This window comes from Bemisia tabaci, chromosome 2 (genome assembly GCF_918797505.1).
Source record: "Bemisia tabaci chromosome 2, PGI_BMITA_v3".
NCBI classification, from domain to species: Eukaryota; Metazoa; Arthropoda; class Insecta; order Hemiptera; family Aleyrodidae; genus Bemisia; species Bemisia tabaci.
The window spans coordinates 51,807,751-51,826,734 of NC_092794.1; the positions used below are offsets into that span (position 1 = coordinate 51,807,751).

General features: G+C 35.2%; 2 protein-coding genes across 2 annotated transcripts in view; both read right to left on the reverse strand.

Moving 5' to 3' along the window:
* Positions 1-942: 942 nt before the first annotated feature.
* LOC109038565 (hexokinase type 2-like) lies at positions 943-9,048 on the reverse strand. Its single transcript, XM_019054050.2, has 10 exons — positions 8,962-9,048; positions 7,766-7,919; positions 6,992-7,210; positions 6,219-6,401; positions 5,520-5,656; positions 4,719-4,831; positions 3,579-3,734; positions 2,500-2,639; positions 1,782-1,915; positions 943-1,029 (listed from the first exon to the last, which is right to left on the reverse strand). Exons 1-10 carry the CDS (start codon positions 9,046-9,048, stop codon positions 943-945), a joined length of 1,410 nt encoding a protein of 469 aa, XP_018909595.1.
* The window catches only part of nompB (intraflagellar transport protein 88-like protein nompB), a 38,929-nt gene continuing 28,989 nt past the window's right edge, over positions 9,045-18,984 (reverse strand). Inside the window, exon 15 of the mRNA XM_072297513.1 lies at positions 9,045-9,307. The gene's annotated coding sequence lies outside the window, so the exon portion shown is untranslated. The remainder of the gene's footprint in view (positions 9,308-18,984) is intronic.

Below are 18,984 nucleotides of genomic sequence, written 5' to 3' on the forward strand. Positions count from 1 at the left end.
TGGCAACTTCGGTAACATTAAAATATACATAAGAAAGTAATATTTGGGTTGATTTCAGAACATGTCATTCAGTACTGACAAGAGTTAACTTCTGCTTTGTAATGAAAGAGAGTGAAATTTGCAGGGAAAAATACTAGAGGGAATTTTTTGTTTTTCCGCAGGCCAGTACATCACAAGTTCTACACTTTGTCTGTGCTAAGCTGAATTAATGGCAGGAAAAACTTGGATGCTTCGATGAAAGTTAAAAATTGGAGACAACATGGTCAAGAGGGGTTAAAAAGAAACCAAAACTGTAGTAATTAGTGAAATACAACACTTACAAGTTTCAAACAACTATGTAATAAAGCAATGAATAAAATGAAAAACATGCTAATTCATCTACTGCGCTTACATAGCCTAAAAATATGTATATCCTGAGCATAAATTAGTCCATGAAAGTGGGAGCAAATATAAAAATAATGGGGGAAAGAAAAAGAATAAAAAATGCTTTTCCCCCATTTCTTTTCATTTATGGTTTTCAAATGGATTTCAACTATTTAGTCTATTTCCTTACTTCAAAAAATAACTCTTGTCTTAAGAAATGTTTGGCTCTTGTTAGAAGAGAGGAATGTTATTTGAGGAAAAGTAAAAAGAGTGAAATGTTCAACAATAAGAAGTTGATGTAAAAACTGAGTTTGAAATGGACAGTTTACTCACCGAAGAAAATTTTGAGGGAAGTTTTTGGAACCTATGGTGTTATGCATAAGCATGACTTGCATATAACTCAATGCACATGCTTGAAAGTTTGGAGAGTAAATACAAGCACCATGAGAAATTTCAGATTTATAAATTACTATCGATCATTTGAGCAGGCCCAGGGGCAGAAAACACCAGTATCTATAATCCTATCTGCAAATATGTACAAAAAGATTGTTAAAACACAATCAGATGGTTTGTACTTGTTCAGTATTTTTCAGTTATTCTCTTGGCAATGGCAGAAACTAAAGCAGCACCTTTTCCACTTCCGTCTTGAACCAGAACAATCTTGAACTGAAAAAAAAAGAAAAAGATAGTTATAAAGCTACATAATCCATTCACATTAAAAATCATTACCGAAGGAAAGTTAAGTTAAAAAGAAAATCTTGTTCTTGTGTGTACTTGCAACAAAATTGAGGTATACAAAAAAGGCAGAGGGTCAAAAACTTACTGACGGTGGATTGCAAGAACGTTTTTCTCGTTTGCAGTACTTCAAACTCTTCCCTTCTATTCTTTTTTTTTTTTTATTTATTATTATTAATCCAAAGAGATCAAATTGGTGCTGTTGCTTGAAATTTCCATAAAATATTCTTCACACAGAGTAATGGAATTATGGAAATTTCGAAGAAATGAAATAGAGGAGGGAAGTATAGCAATTTCGAGATTTCCAGACATTTCATGTTTAAAAACAAGTGCATTCATACTATAGTACTCCCTCTCTATCTCTCTCTATAAAAAACTGAAACCAAGCAAGCAATTTTTCATTACAATGAGCGGCACTTAATGAACATGAAAAATTCAAGAGATCAGATGATTCCTTCAAAGATAGAGACTTCTTTTAAAAATAGGTGCTGATATAGAGAAGGAGCATGGTACAATGACGAAATTTTCTCTCTAACATTGCCATTATTCGAATTTTCAACTTTGAAAAAGAAAAGATACTGTTCCTTTCAGGTAAAAACGAGATGAAAAAAACCTTCAATTTGAAATTCATGCAAAAAATAAGAGAAATATTTAAGAGGTACTGAATAAGTGGCTGTGCTTACCGGATGACTGGGAGCCAGGAGCTTTGTGTATTTTTCCATCCATATTCTGAGTCTTGGATGGAATTTGAACAGAGAACCGTCAACAGCGACTGTAACCTGGGGTTTGCTCATTCGGATTAATATTTGAGACACACCTAAAAACAGACGATCGTATTAGTAAACTCAGAAAAAAAAAGAAAAAAAAAAGAGACCGATATAGTATGCAACGATTTCTTCAGAGTAAGCGCTTCTTATGTCCTTTCATTATTTGACATTGATTTAAGAGACAAAGTAATGGATTTTTTCAGCTTTGAAACACTTCTGCTACAATTGTCTCAGAAATCCATTTGCAGCATTGAGCATACTTATGCTCACACAAACTATGTGCAATTGAATAAAATCAAACAGAGCTATACAGATAGTATTCGTGCATTTCTTTTGGAAATATTCAACTGTACATACTACTAGCACAGGCAAATACATCCAATCATAGAACTGTTATTCATAAGCCACTGAATATACTGACATGTAACCGTGTGACGGATGCAACACCTGATAGCCACGATTAGCACACTTGTAGTGTCAGGAATGGTTGAAAATAATGCTAAATATTGATAATAGTTCACCAAAATGTCAAATTTTTGTTTAAAAAAAAACAACAAAAAATCATGATTCTTTTCTGAAGAATTTTTACACCTCAAAAATATTTAATATGTCCAAAAAACGAACGAATACTTACAGATTGCAACAAACTGAGCTGCCCGAAGAGACACCAAATGACAGATATATTGAACAATTTTAACATCATCATCGTCATAATCTAGTCCTAAATCGTCTAGAATTTTTTCTGTGTTCCCTTTGGTGCCATTGATCGAGTCCCTGGAAAAAGTGGAAGTGAATTGATGAATTGATGAAAAACACAGATAGATACAATGGCACTGAGAAAAAGATGCTAACAAATTATACCAATGGCCTGACAAAATTAAAATCTTGGACTGAGATACTTATCAAAGGTGTAAGTCAGCAATTACATAACTCGGTTTGCGACGTCGCAGACTTCCTATCATACTTTATTTTTTAAACAGGAAACTACTAAACAGCAGTTCTTTAGAACTGCCGTGATTTTTCTTCTCTAAGCGAAGAAAATTATGCATAAACTTCAAGGAATGATGTAAATTTGTTCTCCTTTATAAAAATAACATAGAGGCGGAGATTTTCAGACACCGCAAATGAGTTACGTGATTGCTGACTTACACCGTGGATATGCATTTTTCCATTTTAGACATTGCTTGGACACATTTATCAATCTCTACAGAGAGAAGATGTGAAACTTCTTTATCTAGGTAAACTGAGAATTTTTAAGGTAATCATTTCGTTGCTTCCCAAACGAACGGACGTATCCCTGTTCGAAAATCTACTCACAAAATTATTTCTCTCACACAAAAATGACAGCAATGGCTGTTCAAAATTTCGCTGATTTCTTACAGTAACTCTTAGAAAACTCTGTGAAATTTTCTGTAAAAAGTCAAAATAATTCAAAATAATTTTGGAGTGAAAAATCCAAATTATTATAGAAAATTTGGCAACGCAGAAACAAAGTTGCATTCTTTTATCATAGCTTCGTCGAAACGACGATTTAGTATACTCAGTGATTGACAAGACTTCCTGTTCACTCAACAAAAATATTCTAAGAATTAGAAACGAAGCAAAAAAAAACCATCGTTGAAATAACTGAGAGAATGTACATATTACATGCAGATAAAAAATGAAGGCACATATATTGAAACAAAGTTGATATGTACAAGTTTTGAAACTCACTCTTCAATACCAGACACAAAACTGGTTCGGAAGTGACCATGCTGAAGAAGTTTATCTGATGGTATGCCATTGAATAGATGTCCTTCCCTTGTCAAACTGCATAGGACTACTTGAACAAGTTCTCCCATGAATTTTCCACCAATTTTCTTTTCAAACCTAGAACAAAAAATAAAAATAAAAACTGACGATAATGATATCATTTTTCACTAAGGGACCAAACATCACCCATGATGCTATTGCTTTGGCCAAAAAGCTAGGAGGAGGAATAACAAATCTGAATGAAAGAACTAATTTATTTTCCTACTTCTTCAGATTTATCAAGATAAAGATGTAAGAAAAAATATTACCTGAATGGATTTATCTTACAAACTGATGCTAATCTTTTCCGTGTGTAAGTTCAATGATTTACAAGCATTTATTTTTGCCATTTTCTCCAAACATAGAAAAATCAAATATTTTAAAACGATTGAAATCATACTTGAGAAAGATCAATGATTAGTTTACAAGATCGTTTGCTCAATCAAGTGAAGTTTTTATAAATACACCTCTTCAAAGCACATTTGATTGCCAGAAAACCAGAGACAAATTTTCACGAAAAGTTTCCAAAGACTTGAAAGTTCTTGCTGACTGCAGAAATTGTATGTTGGAGAATGAATTTTACCAGACCATACAGCAATTTTGCCAAAAAAAAGAAAAAGAAAGAAAAAAATACTACACTTCATTTGTTTTATCTCTAAAGTGCAACAGACCCATGGAGAGTAATTTCTTGTGTTAGGTGTGCTATGTTAAGCTATGTTCTTCTGCTTTAAATGACTTGGGACGTACCAAAATGAACATCTCAAGGAAATCTTTCCTGCATTCTTCATTTTCATAAAAATTTCTTTGAGAAAAGAGGCTGTAACAACTGAGCTTGATCTCTTGGCTATATGCTCTCTTAAAATCGTTCTAGCTCTACTCTGATTGACGTGCACTATTTTGTAAAGAGGTACTTCAAGCGGCTCACTTTCAAAAATAAAAAAAATGGGACAAAAGCCTGATAAACAAGTGCAAATTATTTTTGACTCTGAATTTTCTTGATTATTCAGAATTAAAGAATGTGATAGAACTTTAGAATGCCCGTTAAGAAAACAAAAAACTTACGTAAACGATTTTGGTATTAAAGATTTTTCATCGACAGTTCTATCAAATTCAGTTTTGACAAAATCGATGCAGCCATTATCACCAAATGCACCCCACTCAATGTCTATGACAACCTGTAACAGGAGGAAATTGCAGAGATGTCAGTACACAACTAAATCAATCTGCACTTCATAAATTTTGTTCACGGTATAAGGGTGCTCAGAAGAATCTTTGTCAGCAAGCTTTGAGTTTTACTTGTTTCAAAATACCCATATTCTCTGATCAGACTGCTCTGGTCGGAATCGGGTGGCTTTATCAGAAATGCACAAATTCTGAGTCAATTCTGATTATTGCCTTATTTGCCTTTGTTCGTTAAAACTGATATACATGACTACAGCTCATTTTAGCCACCTCCTAAAATTTTATGGGGTATCAGTAAGGGTCTTTGCCTTGTGAAAAGTTTTGGATGGAAATGTTTTGATAGCTTACTGAAGACCAAAAGAACAACCATACTACTCCCTTACTCCCCCCTATGCTCCCTTACGTAATGCTTGCTGCAGGGTAGCAGAGATGGGTTCAATTGATTTTTGAAAGAAAAAACCAAGAAAATCCATGTTTTCCTTAATATTTTTTTATCTAGTTAACATCTGTGAAATGAGTAGTGAATGAATGCGTCTGAGAGATAACGAGACATTTCTTCACATGAGAGCAAAAGCTTATCAACTTGTGCCATTACCAACCTTATTACAACTTTGCTATGTTGTCAGGCTATACAATTAATATTCTTTCGAGGAATAGAAGGATAAAAATAAAATTTGTTACCTGTTTTTCTCCATGCCTTTCAACTTCCCAGTGTTGAACTCTCTCTGCCCGCTCAAGGTAACAAGCATTTGTACCAGTTCCAAGGATTAATCCAATAGCAGTGTCTTTATCCAACATAGCACCTTGCATCAGTGTACCTGTGAGAAAATCAGAGATGCAATTGTTAGTAAATTATTTCATTCACCAAACTATGTATGTAGAAGACAACTGCTGCCAAAAGTTTTGCATCTTTTGGTTGCAAACTCTCATGAATCACAAGGTTAAGCATCCAAATAATGGAAACTTTTCTTTGATGAGCAAACATTTTTAAACTTTGTCACAAAGAAATTTAGTTCTTTTTAAAATTTCAAACCTTGAGACTGAACATCTTGATTGCAGTGGGCTCCAGAAACAACCTTGGTTGCAGGAACACAAACCAATTTCATTGCTTGAAATTTTTTCTTACCATTTTTCACACAAAAAATAAATTTAAAGGAATGAATAAAAAAAATGGAGCAATGGGGTTCATTATTTTTGCATTTACAGAATTAGGAATGATGCAAAACTTGAAGCATTATAAAAAAGATGATACATGTTTTCAGAATTTGGCCAAGAATATTTAAGGTGGTAAATTATATATAACCGAGATAAAAATTGATCTTGTAAGCAACGATGAGTGTAATTTGAAGAATTTTCAAAATTCTCCAGTGACTAAGTTACCTGTGGTATCATTAAGGACACAAATCAATTCAACATGGTTATCTCCACGCCTGTGAATAGCCTCATTCAAGAGCTTGACAGCATCTTTCCCTTCAACGCCAGGACAGGCAAACGATTTTGTCCATACTTTTAAAATTCCACTATCAAGGGCATGTTGATGCATCGGAAAAGAGAATGTAAAACCTGTAAAATAAGGAAAACATATAAGAGTAAAGATTACTTTTAGGATATTTGTAGTTGTACATATCAACTGTGCGGAAGAGCAACATTTTCTGGATTCGATAAGGATTTTACATTTTTTAAATGTACATCTATTAGCTTTGAGTTCTAAAAGATGACATGTTTTGACAATTTTTCTATGGTCAATACAAATAGATTAAATAATGCGGACTTACAATTTTTTTTGCCTTTTTTTCAAACATGGACTCGGGAATTTTCATCTTTTCACCAGTATTCACATTTAGAATGCTTAATTTGTGATTCATCCACATTTTGAAATGGGATTTTATTTTTTAAGGATAAGTATTGCTTTCCTCCTTTTGTCTAAATGTATCATTCAAAGTATTCAAACTTCGGCACTGTCTACCACGAGATTAAAATTTAGAATCTTTAAAAAGAAGTTTTCACATTATTACTTTCTGATACAGATGAGTACCTGTGAAAAGTTTAGATTTGAAAGCTCTGACCTTATGCCCATCAGTGACAAATTTAAAATTCTAATGAGTAAATTTAAAATTGAACCAAACGAGGAAGAATAAAACCCCGATACTCACCCATTGGCAATACTCTATCTGCAAGACCATTTTCAATGACGAATTCAGAGATACATTCTGCCAGAAAGTCGAAAAGTTTAATGCCACAGTTCAATCTGAGTTCATCACTGATATGATAGTGTTTCACTCTTTCATTGACGATTCTTCCTTTTTCTAAATCCACAAGAATGACACGAAAGTTGGTACCTCCTAGATCCAATGCCAAATATTTGCCTTCCTCTGAAAAAAAATATAGTAAAACGAAGGGATGAGTCAAGTGGTAGTCTAAGATACACCTAGCAAGTCCCTTAACTAAAATTCATGGTTACTTTAATAGGTCACCTCAGGCCACCGTGAGTTGGCCTTATATTCTGAACGATTGTGATCCCTCCTTATCCATTTTCAAAGCCAACAATTTAGAATATTTGTCAAAAGTTCATACCAAACCAAAAATTGAACATAAAACTTGAATTAAACAATACCAAACAATAGTTATTTTCAAAATTTACTACTTTTGGGCTAAATTATTAGTGCACTTTAAGGAGAGCACCTGATTCTCTCATTTCATTAATGACTTACTGAGGGAAATGTCAGAATAATAGACTTCCTTAAACCTGTCTTTATGAGCAATTCTTAGATCATGAGGTTCATCCAAAATAATTCTACTTCTGGTCACATTTTGAAGGGATTTTCTCATTTTTGATACATTTTAAGCAAATTACCTTAAAACTCTGAGGTATGAAATTTGACCTTTTAAAAATGAATATGAGATGAAAGTTAGAATAAAAAAACTACCTGTTCCATTGGGCAACTCAGGAACATATGTATTTTCCATTAAAAGAGACGATGGCTTATCTGCAAGACCTAATTCCATTTCCCTTTGAAAAATTTCTGCCATTTTTAACATTGTTTTTCCATCCAACTTAAATCTTTGTAGCATTTTTTCCACCTGAAATGGTGCAAATAAACAACATTTATTAGGGGGAAAAAACTGAAGTAAACCATTAACACATGTGTGAGCCGTCTTGATAATTCCTCTGGCTTTAGGGTCTTTACTTTTGCCCTTTATGTCTGATAATAATACACGGCCAAAGAATGAGGGAATTCACCTGGTAATTCTTTATTTTTCCACTCATTAATAAGCCAGTTGTCAAACCGGAACTTAGTGCCATCATTAATACTTAGAATGTATCAGTCTAGCCTTCTTTTAGGGCTTACAAAGAAATTTTATGAGAATTTCTGGGCTAAGATTTATCTCCCATCTCCAGAAAAATTCTCGCTTCTATGTTGAATTTTTTCAATATAATGGAGCTTAAATTTAGCAGTCTATTGGTCCACTGCTCTTGATATGCATTAGCAACCTCAATTTTTTAAATTATCTCCCTTGCAGCTTTTCAATAATTATTTCGCTGACCTACATTATTAATTTCTTATCAGTCTGGTTTCTTCTTCTTTTATTTATCAAAGCTATTGATTACCTCTCCTGATAGGATTCGGCAAAATTCTTCGAAAATATTGAAGAGTGTAGCATTATGAAGAAAACATTACTTTTACATCACTTTGTTACGTTCGATTTTTAAAATGCAGTCGTATTTACTTTTAAAAAAACGTATACAATTTTTTGACTCGGAAAATTTTGTCTGGCGTTAACGAGAAATGCCAATTACCTATTACAAGAACATTTTGCTTTTTTTGGAGAAATGTTTTTTTTTTTTTTTTCATTTCAATATAAATTAAATCCTTTTCTGAAAATAATGTCACCTGGTAGTAAGTCAAATTTTTTAGACTTGCAAACAAAGATCTCATTGAGATAGAAAAAAAAAAGAAAGAAAGAAAAAAAAAAAAACTCTGCCCCAAAAAATGTTCCGATGGTAATAAGTTTTTTAAAGGTTTTTTTTTTCAAAATTAAAGACAATCTTTTTTTGGAAATGAAAAATCTTTTATAGCCTTTTTTATTAGTGTATGAGCGATGTTATCAAGGATTCACATACCTGCTCCGCCTTCCATTTGTTCTCCAGTTTCAGGGGTTTGACTTCAGAGCAGTGCTGATCGAGCAGCTCGGCAGTGACGGGAGCCATTTTGAAATTTAATAAAAAATCAATTAAAATAAGATAAAAAAAACTTTCTTGAGAAGTAATCGAGCTCGAACGGATAAAAAAATTATTAGATACGCACTTTCAAAGTCTTTCAGAAGGGAAAATTAAGAATTAATATGCTTTTCGCGTTTATTTCTTGTTCATTTTATTAAGAAAAATTAAGTGATCTGATGAAGGAATGCTAATTTAATTATGTACAAAATGAGTTGGACGAGAGATTTCTCTCAGGATGACCGGTTACCTGTAACAGAAAATTAAAAAAACACGGTATAAGTTTAAAAAAATCAGAGTTTATTCGTGGACAGAATATAAAAATACAAATGAAAATGTGAGAGGCAGAGAAGCGTAATAGACTACAGTAGCCTGTTATACTGCCGTGCTAAGAAAAAACGACGTATGAGCCTTTAGGCGTTGTCACATTTCCTTGGATAAAGCTAGCACAAATTTTCGGGAATATTTATAAACATTTTTCTCCCGACTTTTCAAAGAATTTCGTTTGTAATTTGATCCAAATAGTAGGGAAATTTCGAGGAAAAGTATTAATAACTTTCCTCAAAAATAAACATTTCATTGAATGAAGGCAATTTGCAACTCTCGAATGTTCATACGGCGTTCTTCCTTCGCACGGCAGTAGAGTTGCCAATACTGTTCTCCGTTGATTTTGACCATTTTTGCAAAAATAACCACTATTGAAAAATTATCTCCCAGAGGATATTAGATTCCTCATCCCACATAGAAAAACGTTCAATTGTAAGAGCTGAATGTCTAATATTATACGTCCATCGAAAAATTCGGTTTCTTTAAGCGACGTTTAGGGTGATCCAACTTCTGTCATCAGTTCGGTTCGATACACGTGTTCGATCTCATGAACCGAATTTTCAATCTTTGGGACTGAAATTTCTCTTCGAAAAATCGAATAGTTCAATCGATCCGGAACACAGAATGTTCGGCTCGTGCGATAGTTCCTCGCTATTCGCGAGTTGGGAATATGAAGACCTTCCCTCGCACTTTTAAAGTTCTGGAATCGCGAATTACGCAGTTTCGCGAATTGTCAACTCTTCAGAGGTTAGAAAGCTCAATCACGAGGTTTTTATTTCTATTCTTCGTGATGCTACGTTGCCAGGGAAATATACGTATGTGAATCTGAGGTTCAAAATTGTAGGTTTCAAAATTTCTGGTAAAAATATTCTGATTTCAAAGTAAAGGTATTGAAGATGTCTGACGCATGAACAAAAAAAAAAGAAAAAAGAAAAAAAAGAAAGAAAGAAAAAGAAAAGAAAGAAAGAAAAAAAGAAAGATAGAAAGAAACAGAGACAAAAAGAGGGAAGATGCAGGAGAATGAAGTGAATTCCCTGAATCGCGATTTTGAGCGGTTTTATTCTGCAAAATTGCATGATTTTTCTCTAGCATCGGCACCGAACTATAAGGGTATAGGGTCTCATTATTAAGCGTATAGGGTTTCGTCATTGAGCGTATAGGGTCTAGTCATTAAGTGTATAGGGTCTCGTTATTCGCGAGGTTTTCGCGGAACGAAACCCTCGCGAATGACGAAAAACTACTGTATACAGTAATTTTTTGTTTTCTGTGTCGAGCCATTCATGTTTTATTGAGTTTCAAAGGTTTGAAACTTTGAACCTTACGTCCGTCGAAAAGCATAAACGGTTAAAGTATCGCCTGTTGGCGTGTTCTTTACCACGTTTCGTTCAGATCAGCTGAGAGTAAACAATTCGTCTCTCTCCTGACCTGAGCTCTAATCGAGTAAATAATCGACAGCTCGGTGCGGTGGGTCGAACGATATTTCTCGAAAGTGCAAAGAGAGAATATTCCAGAGGCGCAGATAAATCGACACGTGTTTGGCCGAGAGAGCATGAGTGTGACCCGTTACTCACGTGACCTGACCGAAAACCGATCAGAGATCAACTAATCACATCGGGCGCCAAGCTGCTCGTGAAATTCAGCCCTCGCCATAATAATAACGACGATAAAAAATGGACTCACGATAAGACCAATCGCTGACGAAGATTTGACGTTTTGCTTTCCAAATGGGCCTGTTGCAAACTTTTGCTAGAGCAAAAATAAGAGTTGTTTCTTATAGATAATGCCTCAAAAATCACGATGAGCGCATCGGCAAAGTCTGAAATGCACTCATAACTTCACAATCTGCGTAAGAAATTTGCGTTTTTTTAAGCTTCCCGCTTCAAAAACGATACTACGGCATAGGTGAACATTTTGTTAGAGGAGTCGCTCCATCGTCGGCGATATTCATCATGGCCGATGCTTGCACGCAGTTCCGCGCGTAATTCAAGGAGAGTTCAAGGTCAATCAATTCGGGCGTGGAAAATATGAACGTTAACACACCGATTGTTATCTGGTCTAATCCAGTTCAGGTGTTATCTCGTCCCATCAAACGTGTTTTGGCGGATTGGCGTCGGCTATGATGATTATTGCCGACGATGGAACGACTCCTCTTACAAAATGTTCACCTGTGCCGTAGTATCGTTTTTGAAGCGGGAAGCTCAAAAAACCGCAAATTTCTTACGCAGTTTGTGAAGTTATGAGTGCACTTCAGAGTTTGCCGATGCGCTCATCGTGATTTTTGAGGCATTATCTATAAGAAACAACTCTTAGTTTTGCTCTAGCAAAAGTTTGCAACAGGCCCATTGGATACAACGTCGTAGGTGTTTACAGTTGAGGGGCTTGGGGGACAAGGCGCATAAGTGCAGTTTGTGAAAAAATTGAGATATTAATAATTTCAAGTAAAACTAGTCTTAATATATCTTCTGTGAAAAATTCGATCCAAAATTCCAATTTTTAAGCACCAAAAAGCCAGTTTGAACTTTTTTCCCGCCATAAGGATCCATGTAATTTCGAAACTTCAAACACGTGTTTCTCGAAATAGCAAAAACTGCACTTACGCGCCTTGTCCTCCGTGCCCCTCGATTACAACGCGCCGAGGGCAAGGAAACCAAAGTAGAAATATGAAGGAAGAAAAATAAATAAATAAATAAAAAAAAAACTATTCATTTTCCCGAGCGGTGAGTGCATCGATGGGAGAAAGCAAAAAATGCCTCATTGGACTACATTTTGCAATAGGGAACTACTAGTTTTGGACTACTAGTTTGCAATCTCATAGGAAAGGAGGAGGAGGAGAAGGAGGAAGAAGAAGAAAGAGAAGAAGCTGCAAAACACAGCAGAGGGAAATAAAGGAAAGAAAAAAGAAGAGAATACAGAAGGGAAGGATGAAAAAAGAAAAATACGGAAATGAAGATGATGAAGAAGAGAAAAGGCATAAAAGAGAGAAAGAAGAAAATGAGGAAGGATGAGAAGAACGAAGAAGAGACCATAATCGTACCCCAGAAAAAGAAACATTATTCATAATTTGAATCAGTGAGAACGAAAACACACCAACTCAGAAAAATGAAAGTAATCAAGACACACACTAAACTGCACAGTAGATGAAGCAATCAGTCAAAGAAAAATTTTTTTGTTGCCCAAATACAAGCACTTAAGTACATTTTAAAGGTCCAAGTTGGAACAGATGCGCTAACTTTAATGACTTTTTAAAAATTGACGGTCTTTAATGAAAGTTGAGCATTTTCGAGTTACCGAGTTGGTATGTTTTCGATCTCACTGATTCATTTGTAGTTCAAGTGCGAAAAATTTACTCTGAGTTATAGTTTTAGGGTTGGAGAATCGGGGATATTATTCCTGGGTGACAACAAAATTGATCAAACTGTAATTCCTTGAGAAGTTGCCCAGCAAATGAAAAGGCTTTTTTAATCAAATCGTTCAGAGCTTAAGGAGCGATTTAAATGTGTACATTTCGAAATAGATAACTATTCGCGCTCCTCGGTACGTTTATTGCCTACCCGGTGAAATTGAAGGCGAACTTGAAGTTGACAATAACTTCCAATGAGTTTAATTATCTATTGGTTCCATCGAAGTTTATGAAGCGAGATAGACGTGTGTTTTGGACCTCCTGCTACAATCCCAAACCTCAGCAATCTGTGGAGCGATAAATTAAAAGAGCCAATCGTGGAAGTTTCACCTACATAATTTTGTGCTCAAGTATACGAAACATTCATCCCAGAATATCCTCTCTATTCTAATAAAATCATTTTTAAGACGCTTGATGGACGGAGTGAAGAAAAGGAGTAGGAAGAGTAAGGAGCGGCGATAGGGGGCGCGTAGCGCCCCAGGGGTTTGGGCCGCGTAGCGGCCAGGGGGCGGAGCCTCAGCTAGTTTCGCAATATTTACAAAACAATAGGATATTATCTTGTGGTGGGGTGCGAGGGCACCTTGAGATCTGAATTGACTTTTTCCTGACCTTGATTATACTCAAGTTCATTATGAAAATAAGTGTTGCTGATTCAACAGAAAAAGTAACGTAAAGTTCACCGAATCTCTATCATAGGTCAGTTGGCTCTTATTGTTACTTTTCTCGTCGTCTTGACCCAACTCACAACTGCACTTTGAAATATTTATATAGATTACGGGGTTTAAAAGAGAAGCTGCAACTTGTTGCGCTTCTATCAAAACATCTCATCAACGATGCCGATGGAATAATGTATTAACCTGTTGAGCGGTGTCAATCCTCAATCGGGGCAGCGTATTTATTTTTAGATACTTTTTCTTTTGATTCTATTCTTTGATCGAGCACTTTAATCTAATCAATTTTTTTCTTCCTTCCTTCCTCTTTCACTTCCTCGTTTCTCTTATTTAACTGCACCGGTAGCACAATGACGCTTGAGGATGTTTTTAAAATATCTCTGGAAACATAAAAAAAATTCTAGAAGTGTGGTTCAAGCCGGCGAAAAAACTAAGACACATTAAAAACTGACTGTGATACGTAGAAAAAGATAAAAAATGGTGACATTTATGCGTTTTTTAAAAGCCATGAAGCCATTGATTTCAATATTTTAAAACATATTTGGCGGTATATAAATCTATCCATCTGACTTGAGTCCTTTCATGCATGTACTGACTTGAGCGCCGAATTGAGTTTTGCATCAGATGAAGTTTTCTTTGGTTGAAGCTGATTGATTGCTCATTGAGTAAATTGATTCATGATTAATTGATTGATAGCTCAATCGCAAACTGACCATGTGAATGACTGAATGATGCAAAACAAGAAGAAACTTCACTACATCTGATACATCTGTCTATGTAATATTAGCAATGCAAAACAATTTCAGTTTACAATTGTCACCCTTAACCCATGAATGAGTTCCACTTCACACAAAACGTACCTACGTTACCAACATCTAAAATTTACGTGGAATGGAATAAAATCGTTCTGCCCGGACGAAACTTAATCTACGTGTCTGGAAAACTAAGGATTGCCTTGCTTTCGCGCGAAAATTTCATGTAAAAAAAAAGCAAAACTTACGTTCGCTCATGCAATTTTCCGGAAAATGAAAGAATGGGTCATTTTTTTATCACGGAAAAAATTAAATTACTGATTTAACAATTCAATTGCTAAAAAAGTGACTGCAATGTTTTAATGTAGATTTTACAACAAAAAAATGCTACTTTAACCACCCCCGTGGTTTAATGAGCTTACAATAGTAGTTACAGTAGCATTTTTTGTTGTAAAATCTGCAAATCAGTAATGTGCATGCAATGCAATCTGTTGTAAATCAGCAATGTTCAACGTAGATTTTACAACAAAAAAATGCTATTTTAACCACCCCGTGGTTTAATTAGCTTACAATAGTGGTTAAAGTGGCATTTTTTTGTTGGAAAATCTACGTTGAACATTGCTGTCACTTTTTTAGTAATTGAATTGTCAAATCAGCAATTTAATTTTTTCCGCGAATGTTTTGGAAGGCATTACCTTTTACATTTAGCCCTCTCGTCCCCCATAGTTAGACATTTTTAATCATTAATATTTTCATAGACAAAATTGAACCCTTCACTACCACGATCAATAATTTCAAAATTTTGCTACCGTGCTAAGGAAGAACGCCGGAAAAACCTGCAGAAATTGCCAAATCTCCTATGATAAAAAACGAATTTACAAGGAAACTGCAGAACATTTTTTTTCCAATTTTTCAGAGAATTTTACTCGCAATTTGGTTTAAAATTTATTAAAATTTCAATAAAAAATATTCATAACTCTCCTCAAAAATTACTATTTCAGGCCGGGAAATTTGGCAACTCCTGAAGGCTTATACGGCGTTCTTCCTTAACACAGCAGTGTCCTCCTTTTTCGTTCTTTTTTATTGCGCACACTAAGAATCTGTCGAAAGGTGGAAAAAATTCCGAGTGCGAAAAAAAGAAGGAATGAAAAAAGAACGCACTTGAAACTTGAAAAAAATATAACAAATCAGAATAAGAAACGGTGAGGGCTATTTAAAATAGGTAAAGTTGAACATCGCATCGGGTTTTTCACCCGCGTTCCCCTCGTAACTCCCATTCGCTACTTTGCGTCGAATTTTTACACTACATTCTACAGCGTTAATTAACGCTGCCCTAAAATCCTAACCTCCCCTATATCGCAACCGTAACGCAGGATCAACCCTCCTCTCCTCCCTTCCTGGAGCGTTACGTATTTTATGAGCGGCCCAAAGAGGCGTAATAAGACGAATGTTTTTTGACTACGTGACATGAAATATTGATGACAAATTTTACCACTTTTGAAGGATAGATAAATGAAATTACATTGCGCTGAAAAGTGAAATTTCAAAGCTTTTTCAGAATCTGCGTATGTAACCCGCGACCATTATCCAATAATTCGATAAAAAAAACTTTGAAAGACTCATGTTTTTTTTTTCTTCTTAAGTTTTGAAATAACTATATTTACTGTGTCCATGCGTTTCATGGGATACTAAGTCCATCGCCGGAATTTTAAAAAATTCATGAAATTTCACGCGATTTCAATTGTGAAGTTCAATGAAATTTTGAATCTCTGGGTATAACGGACAAGATTTTAAATTTTCTTCATGAGTTTGGCGCAAGTGAGTCGGTTGTTTCCAAAAGGAAACAGATCCATTCCTCGATGAGTCCTAGTTAGCATGACCTTTTATGCAAGCAAAGGCTCATGCGAAAACGGACTTTTTCCTTTTTGAGGATGACTGAATCAAGTGCTTTGGGCTCGGGGCCGCACTGAAAAAAAATTCTCGGCGTTTTTACCAAGGTCCGTTGGTACCTTTACCATCTCACTCTTTTTACCAATTACTGATAATTTTACCTAGACAGGCTGGTAAGCTTACCTAAAAACCGGTATTTTTACTGTTTTTTTCAGGTAAGAATACCACTTTTATTGGTAATCAATTCTCGGTAACTTTACCATTTTATCTCGGTAATTCTACCACAATCGATACAAAATAATGGCGTTTTTACCAAGGTCTAGTAAAATTACCGAGAAAGTTCAATAATTTTACCGAGATTTCTCGGTAAAATTACCAATTCCATAAATGGTAATTTTACCAAGAAAAAACTGGGATCAAATAGAACCCTGAATTCTTGGTAATTTTACCCTTTTCTTAGTAAATAAACAGAGATTTTTTTTTCAGTGTGAGAGCTGCTGTTTCGCGCCGGAATCGGATCAAAGGTCCCGCTCGATTTTCCCGCTTCGAATGGAACTAACCTCCTTTGATTAGATAAGCCCGGCTTTTCCTTCGCATCTTCCGTTTTTTTTTTTTTTTCATTTCGTCCGAGACCTCACTTTCGTGCTGTTTATCTACTCGCGCAGGGCCGTTCACAGAATTTATGGAAATCAGCAATTGAAGAGAGGAAATTAGAACAACCGATAGGCGCCATAAAGAACCGTCCGTAAGGCTGAGAGAGGAAATTCAAAATCTGGCACGAGAAAATTATTCCCATCATGAAAATGAGACGAAAATTTTGAGAAAAATTGGACTGTATTTTGCGATTTGGAACTATAAAATATGGTCCGGTCTAAAAACAACGCATGTGCCATTAGTTTCCCTATGCACATAATTGTTTTTTCAGATGAGCCGGAATTCATAGTTCCAAATTCCAAAATGCAGTCCAATTTCCGGATGAATTCCGAGATTCCGAGAAGTGATTGTATTTAGATTACTTGGACCGAGTTAAGCAGAGAGGAACCAAGCCGCAACAGCTGTTGCCAAATTCAACTGGGCAATTTAATTTTTACATAGAAACGGTTGTGCAGTTATTCGTGCAAATTTCAGTGAATTTTTTGCATAGCACAAAGCAAAGTCTTTAAAACTTTCAAAGAAATCCGCACAAACGTTCTCTTGTAAAAAGTTGAACTGCCCAGTTAAATTTGGTAATAGCTGATGTGGTTTGGTTCCTTTCTCCTAAACGCGGTCGATTTAACAATGCGAGTTACTAAGCGCACAATCTTAGCAGCACCTGCTCTACCGCACTAAGGAGGGACGCCGTATGATTATTCAGACGTTACCAAATTTTCTTCGATGAAATATGAATTTTCGGGAAAATTTGAGAATATTTTTTCTCGAATTTTTCCTCGATTTCAATTCGTAGTTAGATCTAAATTCTCTAAAAATTTCGAGAAAAAAGTTCATGGCTCTCTTCTAAAATGAACATACTGAGAGAGGAATTTTGAAAACCCTTTTGATATCAGTACGGCAATTTTCCTTAGCACGGCAAGGCTGGCGATTATTGGGTTCTGAATTTCCAGTCTTCGAATGGTGATTTAAGGTCGAACCTAATATATCCGGAAAACCGAAAACTGAGAATTTTTTCTGGAAAAGTCATCTTCAAAAAATATCCTACTGTCTGTGTGAGAATTACGAAAAAATCTTATAATTGGGTGTGTTTTTAGAACAGAAATCACATGTCGACGGTGAAACTACCAAACCACGTATCTCGGTTTGCGACGTCGCAGACTTCCTGTCATACTTTATTTTTTAAATAGAAAACTACTCAACGTCAATTCGTGAAAACTTCCGTGATTTTTCCTCTTTGTGCGGAGAAAAATCTGTGAAAATTGTAAGGAATGATATTGATTTGATCTCCTTCAAAAAAATAAAAAGTGAGTGGAGATTTTTAAACACCGCAAACGAGATACGTGGTCTGGTAGTTTCACCGTCGATGTTTAGGTTATTCCTTGCAAATAACTATTTCTCCGAAAAATTTAAATTTAACTCGCTCACTTACAAACAGCACGACACTAAGGTCTTAGATGACAATAAAATGAACAAAAAGTGGAATAAAAAACTCGGTTTTTATAGAATGCCTGTAATTTCTGAAACTGATGAAACAAGAACGATTGCTTGATAACAAAGTGTCAGAAAAACGTCGAAAAGGCCTTTCAATGTTCTTAAGAATGTGTGGTTCTGAACGAAAACACAACGAGGGTTTTTCAAATTTTCTCAGAATGCAAAAATATTTTCTTTTGTACTTTATATTCATGAGGGTGGCAAAGCATTGTAATTCCTTCCAAGAGTATATTATTAAAATTTACTCAAGTTTCAGGAGAATCGTCCTCTTTTAGTTTGATGAACGTTAAAGGTGTCTATACAGTTTTGGTTGAACGACGCTATTATTTAGTGTGAGTTATTTCAAGAACCAAGGCGTTATATAGCTTTAGTTCTTGAAATAATTCACATTAAAGGTGCGTCCTTGGACCTCCTTTAATCACGGTGTAGATCATAAGGAGTCGCCCTGAAGGAAGAAGCTGTTTCAAGAGCGATAATTAAAAAGGTCCTACATTTGCTGGAGAGAATGTGATGTCCGGCACCGCAACTTTTGCAGCAACTAGCTTCCTAACGATTGTACACACAACGTAAGAACAGATTTTTAAACAACACCACGACCCTTTTCTGTGAAAAATATCATCAATAAGATAAAATAAACCTCTTATCCCTGTAACGGATTTGATTCACTACGTATACTACAAAAGTAACAAAGTTCCTGTCATTTCTTCCAGAGCTCGAAACATTGGGTGATTATATTAGGGGGTTT

Bases quoted from the DNA above. Each gene is read 5' to 3' on its own strand.
- LOC109038565 (XM_019054050.2), bottom strand. From the start codon at position 9,048: ATGGCTCCCGTCACTGCCGAGCTGCTCGATCAGCACTGCTCTGAAGTC. The intron at 7,920-8,961 runs GTATGTGAATCC...GCACCATTTCAG, and splicing joins ACAAATGGAAGGCGGAGCAG to GTGGAAAAAATGCTACAAAG. The intron at 7,211-7,765 runs GTAGTTTTTTTA...ATTTTTTTTCAG, and splicing joins TGAGTTGCCCAATGGAACAG to AGGAAGGCAAATATTTGGCA.